At 32.8% G+C, this 13,016-nt stretch overlaps 1 protein-coding gene across 1 annotated transcript in view; it reads right to left on the reverse strand.

The window, feature by feature from the left end:
* LOC124354029 (BAG domain-containing protein Samui-like) overlaps window positions 1–10,210 on the reverse strand; it is a 44,780-nt gene extending 34,570 nt beyond the window's left edge. The window contains exon 1 of the mRNA XM_046804179.1: window positions 9,961–10,210. Within this exon, the coding sequence (XP_046660135.1) occupies window positions 9,961–10,131 (171 nt within the window). The 5' untranslated portion in view covers window positions 10,132–10,210. The remainder of the gene's footprint in view (window positions 1–9,960) is intronic.
* Window positions 10,211–13,016: the final 2,806 nt, after the last annotated feature.

Genomic DNA, 13,016 nt, shown 5'->3' on the forward strand with positions numbered 1-13,016 from the left:
GTAATAAGAAAATAAATACTATTAGATCATTATAAATGAAACTCTTGTTATTATATTAAAGTATTTCACCACCTAAGAACTTTTATAATGTAAATATAATACAAAGAATAAGAACTGTGTTCAGACTATATTTTGTAGATCACATGACGAAAGGACATATCTACATGCAGTAAACTTTTCAGAGGCCAAAAGAAAACAGGTTTGACTGGAAAATAGGTGTATTTGACACACTCATTAAGGATATTTAGAAAACTCTTACATCTTACTTCAGAATTTCAGAATGAGATAGTTGCCATATACTTTTCTGAAAGGAAAAATATAGCACCTCAACAGTCCATAAAGAGATGAAAAATCCATATTTAAGATTAACTCCCACCATACCAAGTGCAGTTCCAGAGATGCATCACCGGAACAACTGTGTGCTATATAGATAGCACCCTTTCCTGTAGGTTTGAGAAGAGTAAATATGGAAATTTTGTATCAACGGGAATATTTCAAAATAACCCGCAGCAATAGTGCAACCTTAACAGAAAAATGCTCTTTCGTGTGGAATCTGTTGTACCACATTTTTTAATATTCAGATATTTAAGATTTATATACACATCAAATTTATAGTGGAACACAAAGAACAAGTGTTCTGTATGCTATAATATTAAAATTAAAAGGAAGAAACATGCATGACAGAAGATATCAAACAGAAGACTTTTTTTACCACCATTTTTAAAGTACCAACTTTTTCCTATTGTCTATCATCTGAGAAAAGAACACATTTTCAGATTGATAAAGCGCTGAAGTAACAGCTTTGAACTTTGTTGTGCCTTTAAGAGTGTCTTATCTTAGCAATTAACTATGTTAAAAATACTTTTTGATTTATTTTGTGTTTTAAATTTATGATTTTTTTACATCTTCATATGTTTGAATTGATCTAAGCAACATTTTTGGTTTACAAGATTGACGTGATGTACGTTGAAGAGGTTATGAAACAGTATATCAAAAGGGGCTATTACCAAATTAATGAAAGAATGTATGGTGCTAAATTATGACAACTTTGCTATTCCATTGATAGCCCAGGAGTAGACTGAGTTCAGAACCTACTTTTTTGTGAAATCAATACAAAGTTCCCCTAACAAAGAAATCAATTTCCAACTAGCTACATTACTTAGGTTGAAATTTTAGACATATAAATACTAATTAAATAAGTATCATCGAACAAAGATCAATTATTTGGCTAAAAATAGCTCAATGTTTCATTGTTCTGTACAAGCTTCAAAATACAATCAGAATACACAGACTGTCAATTTAGAGGACTGATAAGTAATTGTGATTTTAAATTAAAAAATTCTGTTTTAAGTTTCCTTGTGAATAATCGTTTAACAAATAAGAATATTTCAAAATATCTGCCATTCTACACACCACAGACATGGAACGATATAAAAATAAACACTTTGTATATTTATAACCTTCAAACATAGATATGAATCAAATTATTCTACATTATAGTAATTATTAAATGTTTATAAACTGAAATTCAAAACCCAATATTTCATTTTTAAGTTGTTTTTCAATATCTTTTTAACAATTTTAGATTACCTTTAAGAGTTGCTCTTGGATATGTTAAACTTGTTATTAGAAATTCTTTGTTACCTATATCAATAAAACATATTGTTGAAATTACCTAATAACAAAAGCCTATAGAAGGAACTTGTAGTTTTTTACTGTTGACTGACCGAAACACTGTAACTGCAACTCAAAGTGCTGGCTCACGTCCCAGGCTTTACCTTAAAAATACCACCGATTGCATTCCGCAAGGAGTGCAGTTGCAATCAAGCACTTGGCACAGAGGTGTAGCCTTGCACCAGACGCAATACTGTGCTAACAGTGACCTTATCCCCTTAGACAGTTTTACAAAAAAAAAACTATATTAGTATTACTGTTAAAATAATAAATGCTAAAAAAATGTTAAACTATCTATGCCAAACTATTTTCTTCATTGATACAATAGGTTTAGTGCTGTGCCGTTTCGATACTACCAGAGACTTCAGGAAAATGTATATTAGCTAGAGCTGTTGCATTCCAAAATCAAATATTTTGTATATTGAGAATTTAACAAACATGTAATTGATATTTTTTTAAACCATCTAGTGGACTACAAATTGTGAAGCTGTAATAAAAACAGAGTTATTGTTCAGAAAGTTTTGTTTATTTACACAATAATATTGTATATTTGTATTTGTATTATTTGTAATATAACTTTTTAGACCAGAACCAACGCCTTAAATTTTTTACGACTACAAATATTTTTTTATGACAATATAGTCTCTGTGAAATTGACTCATAAATAACTCAAACCTGTTGAGAACTAATATTACTTGCATAATTAATGAAAATATTTTATTATTGTGACTTACATACAAAACTGAACATTATTTTTAGTAACTCTAAATCATGTTTATTTTCAAATGAAGAAGATGCCATGTATAAAATATTTTTTTTTATTTCTAATCTTTTCAGTGTTAAGACATATTATAAATAATATTAAATTGTCAAAGTGGCACAACATTCACTACTGAGATCTTTACAAAAATTGTTTATTCTTTAACCACTGATCTACTGTATATAATCAATACTATTGTATTGTCTGTCTGTGTGTTCATGTGTGTAAAAAAAAAAAAAGTAAAGCATGTCTTATTTTACCAGGCGAAGTTAGGGCTAAGAAGCCCTCTCTAACACTTAACCTGTGTGTGTGTGTTATTCAACCACATAAAATCTAGAATGATTTTACTGACATTTTACATGGACTTTCTTAGTACCCCTGCATTTGAATTGGCCTTTCTTGATGAAGGAAATGTGTATACTTACATGTGACTAAAAAGTTACAGCGGTCAAAAATATCTATTGCAGCCTTTTAAATTTATTTCCAGTGTAGTTTATTTACTGTTCCACAGAGTGTACATTGTTATTCCAGCTAAGATAATATATATATATATATATATATATATATATATATATATATATATTTATTTATTTAAATCTTTATTTATTTAAATTATTAATTTAAACGCATATGTGACAGATACGGACAAATACAAAATAATTGAATCGGAAAAAGTAAGCGCTCTGTGGTGTAATGGTAGCACATTCACCCGGCAAGTGAGAGATCCGGGTTCGACTCCCGGCGGAGCAAGTACTTTTTGTGATTCAATGTTTATTGAAATTAAATAAGGCTATTGCCATTTATACAATTTAATGTATATATATCAAAAACTGACTTAAAATTTTAAAAAGTTTACTTCTGATACAATATTTCTGGTCCTATCATTGATTTTCTTTTTTTACCATGATCAAGAAAATGTAACACATAAGCTTGAAAAGATAAATTCTTAGGTCTTAAAGTATCAACTTTCGGTGCTTGTGTTCGGCTTTGGTATAAGGGAAAGAGTGGAAAATGATTAAAACTAAGTTAATTTAAGATTTAAATATAATTATTCATCGTAAGTTTTGTGTGATAGAAGATTTATTATTTTTTGGATTGTAATCTAGGAAAGCATAGGCACGTTTGTGTCCATAGCCTTTACCTAAGACACTGTAAAAATTGCATACACAATGTCAAGGAAGCTAACCTACTTTGGTACCTGATATGCAAAGATTCACAAGTTTTTTCATTCAGGTGGGTTTCATAACAGCATTTAAATAATATTTTTAATGTATCAGATAGTTGAACTTCGTCATTGGTGCAATATAATAGCCTACCAGTTAAGAATTAGTTACTAAATTTGTCCTTGCCATCTCTGTTTACACTACTGATCAAGTACTGTATTGAACACATTCATGAAAACTGCTTATTTCCGAATATTTTTATTTGTCATCAAATTTTGCAATAATAATGACAAAAACCCGTAATTAATCGATATTTCTACGTTGGTACTTCAAGGGGTACCTAAAAAATTAAGCAATCGTGCGCCAGATGGGGTATACGATAGTCTAAGATATTTATTTAAGTGTGGGATCACGTTTAACAAACCACCAAGACAGGCTATCAATAAAAACGCAATAAGGAACTACATAGCAACATAAGCCCCCATCAGGTGCACAATGCACTTTACGACATCGCAGTGTGTACCCAATTGGGTACACAACAAAAGTTGTGAAAGATCGCGTGTACCCGATGGGATACACGTCATCGTGTATGTGTTAATATTATCTAAAATCTTTGATGGACTTCAGATGAGTGACCACAGCTGTTTATGTCAGTTGATTTGAAGTTACTTTTTGTAAATATTAATTATTTTCCCAAATTCTTATACACATACTGCAAAACATATCCTATTTTTCTCTTTATCGAAACCCTCATTAGACTTCAATAAATATAAAAAAAACTAGCTAAATTGCTCCAGCCTTCTCAAGATTAACACTTAGCAACACATTTAACGATTAATTTGTATATATTAGTTTGAACGAACCTATTAAATGTTATAAACTGTTATCAATAAATATTGCTTTATAATAGTAAAACTATATGTTTAATTAATTATAGCACTATTTCCAATTCGTTTACATTTAGTCTTGAAAGCGAAGAGTAAGCTTAATATTAACAAACCCTTCTTATTTCAATATTTTCTAGAACCACTGTAGAGCACTGATCCGTGATTTATAATATGTACATCTGAAGCATAACTATTTTTTTTAAATCATATGGTTCCATCATATTACTTCATTTGTGATTTTACTAAGTAAACTACATGTTTAGATTTTGTTGCCGATAACTGCTAGTGAATATCTATATGAGAGGGCAACCAAAAGTTCCCAGAATAGCTCTGCTGTGGACAGGGTTATTGCGATGCAAACTTCTGCTGCTAGGTATTGGTAGCGCAACTCATCATCATTTCAGTTCCACCTGGATCGTCAAACTGGCTTGTTCTATTATTCTGATAGTTTTGCTGTTGTTGTTATGTGCTTCAATCGTCGGAAAAAAAACTTCTTTCCTTTTTTACAATGGCAAGTTTGAGTGAACAGTGCACATCTGTAAAATTTTGTTTTGCTAAGTAAAAATTACATTGGAACTGTTCCAATGTAGAACATAGCCTACAAAGATACCACTATATGTTCCCAAGTAATTTCCTCTTTTATTTTACTCTTCCAAAAATATTTCAAAAATCATTTGGGGCATTATTAACAATAAAGTCAAAGATTAAAAAAAGTCCAAATTAAAATTGGAGATCAAATTGTGGATGATAAAACTGAGGTGGTAAATAAATTTAACAAGTTTTTTTTCAACTGTAGCCTGTGAGTAGGGCCCTCATTCATCAGCACATCAAGGAAACCCCATTAAAAGATAAAGTCCAGTAACCTCAATAGTCCTGGACACCTGTTGTTGAGAAAGAGGTGGATAGAATCATTCAGCTTCCATCGAAAAAGCCCAATGATACTACTTTAATGTCAATGTGGCTCATCAAGCAATGTTCCAAGCATATTGTGAGACCTTTGACTGTATTAGTTAATCTGTCATTTCACACATGTGTTACCCCGCACTCCCAGTAAAAAAAAAAAAACAACCTCCACACTCATCAATAATTATTGGCTTGTCTCAATTTTACCAGTATTAAGCAAAATATTTGAAAAGCTTTTTTATATACGAATACTACAGTTTCTAAAAAAATACAATCAGCTGTAAAACGAACAATTTGGATTCAGAAAGGCCAAATTGACGATAGACACAGTTGTGAGTCTTGTGGAGATGATTGTAGAGGGGCAAAAAAGTTGAAATCACACATTAAATGTGTTTCTCGGTTAATCTAAAGCATTCGATTGTGTTGACCATATACGCTGCTTGAGAAATTGAGGTTCCATGGCATCCAAGGCGTGCCTCTCTTGTGGTTTAGTTAATTTTTAAGTCAAAGATCTCAAGTTGTCCAAATTTCAAACCATTCTAATTTAATGAAAATTATTTATGGAGTCCTTCAAGGATCCATTCTCAGCATTATTTCTTCCTGCTCTATGTCAATGACATAGAATAATCACTAACACATGGAGGACTACCACATGGAAGAAGAATCGTGCAGTATGCGGATGATACAACTTTTTGTTGTAATGAAACTACAAAATTAATTCAAGAACAAAAGGCCTTTGTTGGATTAAACAGTCGTGTCTAGCATTTTTACAGCCTCAATTTAAAATCGAATTCTTCAAAATCCAATGGTTGTAAATTTTTCTTTGCGTTCAATAGATTGCAAATATGGCCCGGCCATCATATTGGATGAGGCCATACTAGAAGAGGTCTGTTCCTCGAAATTCTTTGGAATTGACCTTGATCAAGGTTTGATATGGAATGTTCATATCGATTATGTTTGCTCCACTCAGGCATTCATGTTTTGAGGTTTCAAGCTACATAATGCCCTACTCAGGTTATGATGATGGCTTATTATGGCTTGATCTATCCACATCTCATCTACGAACTATTGCTACAGGATGCATGTGCAAATAACCAATTTTTGATAGTGTTCAAGCTTCAAAAACAAGCGAAACACATCATAAAAATTAAGAGAGTCATGCAGGCCAATTTTCAAAAGATTGCAACTGTTGACTCTGCCAAGTCTTTATATTTTAGAAATCACGTCATAATGTATATTTAAATGTACCTTGACCAATGGACGGGATGTTCACTCCTACAAGACAAGAGGCAGAGAAAACTACTGAACTGAGAGGTACAGGACAGTAGTTCATGAAAGTTTGATCTCACAGACAAAGGTTCATCTCACCAACAGCTTGCCAAATGAAATTCAAAATTCGCCTACGCTTAAAACATTTAGAACTAGTTTGAAACCCTTTCTAGTGTCAAACGCATTTTATAGCATGAACAAGTTTATGGCGTGTAACTGGGAGACCGCTCAATCCGAAGACACTCTCGAATTGAGGTGGGAGAAAATTGGCAGTGATGGAGCAGAGTGAGTGTCAAAATGTATGTAGAAATGAGAGTTCAAAGTGGCATATGTGTGTAAAAATTATTAGATATTTGATGTTTGCTATACAAACAAACTTGTATCCGCAATAAATATTTGACTATTGACTACTGACTAAGTGTACAAGTGGTTTTTTCGGTTTAAAAATATATGAATTGATGACAAGCCTCGTTCTGGATGTCCATAAATTGATGAAAATGATCAGAAAATTGGAATAAATTGTGATTTTAGACCGTCGACAGACCCTTGATCAAAAGTCAGAGATTAGTGGGTCATTTTTGAGCTCGGTTCAGCGAATTTTATCTGAAGATTTGGGAATGAGAAGGGTCTCTGCCAAGTTTGTGTCTTGCATTCTGACTACCAATCAAAAAGAACATCCAGTTGAAATATGTTATTATTGAAAATGAACAACTTGAAACTGATCCTAACATTAAAACAGTTTAAACAGCATTTTTACTGAGCGCAAAAACAATATTTCACAGCACACCCTGTTCACTCAAACTTGCAATCATAAAAAAGAAAAACAGCTCAAAACATCAACAAAAACCGTCCTAGCAGAAAAACAGCACAAGCTATGTTGATGATCCAGGTGGCACTGAAATGGCAATGAGTTGCGCTACCAAAACCTAGCAGCAGAAGTTTGTACTGACAAAACCCGCCCACAGCAGAGCTATTCCAGGAACTTTTAAAAACCCATTTGTATGGTTCTAGTTTACAAGACCCACTTAAAATCTTTGTTGATTTAATTTTTTTTTTTTTATTATTAAGTATTTTGAGAAAGATGAAGAGATAAAAAAAATTCCTTACAACGAGGGATTTACTCCCTTGTATAGGAATTTGTTTGTTAAGTATTTCATCACTTTATTCATTCAAACTGTTATCCTTAACACTTTTTACGTACTTTCCAAAAAAAATCAACAAATAATTTGAACTGGAACAAACACTTTTTAATTTTAACATTACTGAAGGTAATTATCATATTAACCGCCGGGGCGGAAAAATACGAGTTTTGCGTTCTTAACTTATTGGAATCGTCCTATATAAAAAAAAGTATAAGGTTTGATGGGGTGGAAATGAGAAATAACGAAGTTCTAGAAAATAAAAAATTAAATAACTTTCCAGTAATATCTCCATGTTCTACATCCACGTCTAGCGTCACGTGACCTTTTGTGGCCAATGATTGAACCTCGTGATGACGTCATCGGTTGCGCCGCCATCTTTGCAAACGTAAATGAGAAATTACAGAAATGAGCAGAATTTTGTTCAAAATTAATAATGTTTTTTTTCTTAATTTCGAGAAAAAAATTAATTACGAGTGCCTCCGGCCATCAGCGCGGGCTTCGGCAGCACCTTCGGTGCTGCCCCGCGCTGATGTCAATAAAAGAAAAACATCCCTCGAGATAGTACCTATCAGTAAAATATAAAATTCTAGAGGGGCTGATCAAAAATATAAATTGAAATGTAATGCAAAGGCAATTATGTAAAGTTTAAAAACTAAATAAATCATGAAAAATGAAAAAACTCAAATATATAGATGGACATTAACAGAGAACACTTACCATTAGTGTGTTGGCGGATATAGCTAAACAGCAGCAACAAAAAAGTGGTCTATCACAACGAAACGACACAGTCTCCCGGTTTAAAAACACCACTCGACCGCACGACGAACAAATACACTCATTTTTAAAAATGCCCTGTTCTATTAAAAAAGAGATAATTTCGTTTCGGTCAAAACGTAAGCTCTTTACGTGCCCTACGAAACACTCCGACACACACAATTCACTAGGGTTGGTTGAACTAGTGGATGGTTGATTCATCATTGTAAACTCACTCACTCAATCCGACCTACTGAACACGATATCTTGTGTAGAACTGACCTATGCCCCGGACAACTCAGATAACAGGTATGCTATCAGGCTGCTATCAGTCCCGGCCGCAGATAATATTCAAGTAAACAGATTATCCAGACACAGCACACAAACTGAACATTAAAACATTAGAAACTTTACCACTTATCAATATACCCCCTAAAATCATGTTATTTGTCATTTGCACCCCCTAGTACTATATATATTTTTTGTTCAGGAGGGTGAGCAGAATACGTTGGTAACGTCAAATTTGTGATTTGCCGCCCCGGCGTTTAATCTTACTGGTACCTTACTGAATATCTACTGTCCCAACAGTGATAAGAACAGCTTGGGCTACAGTATAATAAGTGGCCACCACTACGACCTTATCGCTATTCATGATTATCTTATATAAACTATAGAAATCAAAATGTCAAACTGAATAACTTTATGGGTATCTCTAATCAAGTATGATTTAGTTCGGCTGTTTTACATCTAAAAAGTAATAGTTAAATAATTAATAAAAACTAGTCTATGTGTATTTATAAAAAGTAACAAACAAAAGAGTAATATTTAGTTACTTTTTACTATTTTGAAGGATAAACATGTCTGACAGAATAACACATGCATATCACCACTGTACTTGTGGCCATTACTCAAATTCCATACAACCAATTTTACTTACAAATAAATTATTACTAGTAAATTGGTAACCTTATTTAATTGTGATGGTAGCCGCTTACTATACTGCAGCTACTGTTTATAGATTGGCCAAACAGGGATTTTTAGAGATTCTAAAACAATGTATGTGTATTCCAGTAACAGTAAATACAGTTGCATGATTGTTTCAAAGGAAATAGCAAAGTCAATGAATAGACCTAAATGTTCTATTTGTTTTGTATTTAAAATAGAAAAACATAAATTGGGTTAGAACTTGAGTCTCCTTGGCTTAACTCAACATTAGGTCTAGTTGAGATAATAGTCAGAAACTGACCCTTGTAATCTATACTATACTGCTCACAATGACCTACTTTAGACACAAAACATTATTTGATTTCTAATCGTGATGCAAAACTGAGGTTAAATATCGCGTTGTGATAAGCTTAGTATTCATAACCTAGCCTATTTTGAATTTTCTGATTTTTATTTCTACTTACTCTTGGAAAAGATGAGCCGGTAGAAGATCCCCAATTTGAAGATGGGATGTCAAAAAACGATGTCCTATCTTGATCCAATTCTTTTCTCAGTTCTTTGAATAATTCATCACCCGACTTCCCACGTATACGATCACTCAACCTCGGTCGATCCCGAAACGAATAAGAGGACATAATCACTTTTCCAACCCACGATATCCGACACCTATAGAAATTCTTTCTAGAATACAGCAGAAGCTACTAGAACCTTCGCTATCCAATCACAAGTTGAACTAAATCCTCTTGACCAATCAGAAAAAAGTAGTTGAAAATTAAACTCAGTGTCCTCATGGACCACCAGAGTTCCCATAATTATGTATATTCTGTAAATTAGATTACCTTTTTTAAGACCTTCATTTTAGAATCAAATGAGCTATAACAATAAGAAACAAATTGATAGCTGGTTAAGTGAGGTATTTCCAACTGAGGTAGGAAATCTTGTTTTCAATATAGTTGATCTGCAGATCTTGGTGGAAAGTTTTATTCCGAAGCAAACCAAGGACCTCGATCTATTTTCAGAAGTAGTTTTGATTGGGATCTTTGTAGTATAAATAGTTTTAACTTTAAACTGCTAGGATTTCTTCATTGTCCCATAACATATTTCCAAACCCACTTCACATATGTTTTTACGCCAGTACTTTATTGAAAAGAGAAATGTTTAGTGATATCCTAAAAAGCCAATCAAGTTGCCTTCATTTCAATTGTAATTGTTGCCTCTTGGACCAAAAACGATGTATACGTTCACTTACCTATAACTGTTGAGTGAACTCGCATCCAAAAAATGTAAAAAACACTTCATGAATACTTCTCAGTATATACAACAACATTAAAGTATTATTCACATAGTCTGATTGCAAACGCTTTAAAATATCCAATACAACAACAAGTCCAAGTTGAAAATAATCTAATTTTGAAGTTCAATTCACAAAAGAAACAGTGTAAATAACTGTAGTAGCCAAACGAAAGTACTAATTAATGGCGTTTTTAAAATACACTTTTAAATCTCAGATACAGCAATGAATGTATATTACAACATTCAAATCTTTAAGTGTGATTCGTGGAAAAGATTCAGTAAATATAAGGAAAATAGCCAAATAACAAGAATAATAATAAATATAGTTTCTATTTAGCTAAACAATCATGATACAAACAAAATTTACAACGCTCTTAAAAAATTTATTAATTTAATTTAAGAACAAACGTTTGTATTTTAAGAAACAAAGTAATAAAATGTATCATGAAATCAAACTCATGTTATCACCTATATCATTTTTTCGGCTAGCTACATGTTAACTTTTCATCACCTGTTCAATAATCAAAATTATATCTACTCTTACGGTAGGAGCGGTAATGAAATACCCCAATCAAAAAGATGTCATGTCGGAAATAATTCCTCACAGGCGTTAGAGCACTGAGCAAGAGCCCGCGACGCCCAGACATTCGTTATTTCATAAAAGCTGACAACTTGTCAGTATACGAGTACTATACAGGTATAAACGTACCTCGAGTATGGAGCCTGGTTCGCGGTGGCTTCGGCAGGTAACAGGTAGTAAAGGTGAGTGAAATCACAGTTTAAATTCGTAATAGTGTAAAGCTCAGTTTTTATACATTTCAACATTAAACAACGATAGAAATCTGCATGTGTGATGCCGGACACTTAGTATAGTTCCAACTCCCTGCCAGACACCTCTAAAGTACGATTGATAAAATTAGTACTTTCGTCGTATTATAAAACCTGAAATTTATATATGTTATTAGGGGAACTATAAAAAGATGTTTTCTCAGTTCCCAGACACTTTCTATGGTTCCTTCATGCAGCCAGACACCTCAAAAGTTACTGTAGGTGCGAGCGCGAGAGATATACATACAAGCGGGTGCGAGTGAGATAGTACGTAATGTCTACGGCGATCTTTTACTGCGCATCAGCTGTCTTAACCGTTCACACTACTTTGTTTGAATACATAGTAGTGTGAACGGTTAAGACAGCTGATGCGCAGTAAAAGATCGCCGTAGACTCGTATACTGACAAGTTGTCAGCTTTTATGAAATAACGAATGCCTGGGCGTCGCGGGCTCTTAGACTAAGAGTTTCAAAAAAGTACCGGAGTTATTCTCCTTGAGCTTACGTTCCAACATCCTTATAGTACTATTTTACAAATATTTGGAAAAACGCAAGTATCTGCTAAATATTTCACAAAATGTAACAAACTCTTCTTCATTTGTTGGTAAATAGTTATATTAAACACGCTCACAAAAAACAGAGAGTTAATTGAACAACTCGTAAAAGTAAATCAATGAGGAGCTATAATAAATTCTTGCTTCAAACAAGGTAGAGCCAGGACTATCCAGGCAAGTGAGCGAGTGTTAACACGCTTTGAACTGTTTGAATAACAACTAATTTATATTATTTATTATAATATAAAAATTAAATATAATAACGTGTTAGTATTCCAAAGTTAGTAATAATACTAAACCTTACATCTATACCAACCATAGAAAGTAAAAGACTACACCTCCGACTATATACTAGGTGGTTGAAAAGTAAGTTGCATCCGCTCTTAACTGTTTTAAATTTTAGATATATAAAATCTGTTTGCGCCATTCTTACTAGCTACAAAGGAATACACTAATAATGATTCACATATTTGACCCTCAGTGGACAGTGGGGTGGGGGTTAACTGAATATTTTCAAATAGCAATTACAGTCTTGTAGCACATAATTTTAAACGTGTTGGTTAGTCAAGAAATAAAATTCACTTAAAGAATTGAAATCGGACTACTTCATAAAATTTCAGCCCCAAACGTAACTGAGCTTGTAATACATAACGTAGAGACTAATATACCGTACGTACATGTTTAAGCACTGAAAAAATTATATATAGGCGTGACGGACCACATACTCTCCACTGTAATTTTGCAAAATATAAAAAAGATCAAATTAGTTTTTACTAATCTTATACAATTTTCGTACACCTTTCCTCACTTTCAAAAATATTTAAATTAGTTTGAAAATAATTATTT

The sequence above is a fragment of the Homalodisca vitripennis genome, chromosome 2 (assembly GCF_021130785.1).
Source record: "Homalodisca vitripennis isolate AUS2020 chromosome 2, UT_GWSS_2.1, whole genome shotgun sequence".
Lineage (NCBI taxonomy): Eukaryota > Metazoa > Arthropoda > Insecta > Hemiptera > Cicadellidae > Homalodisca > Homalodisca vitripennis.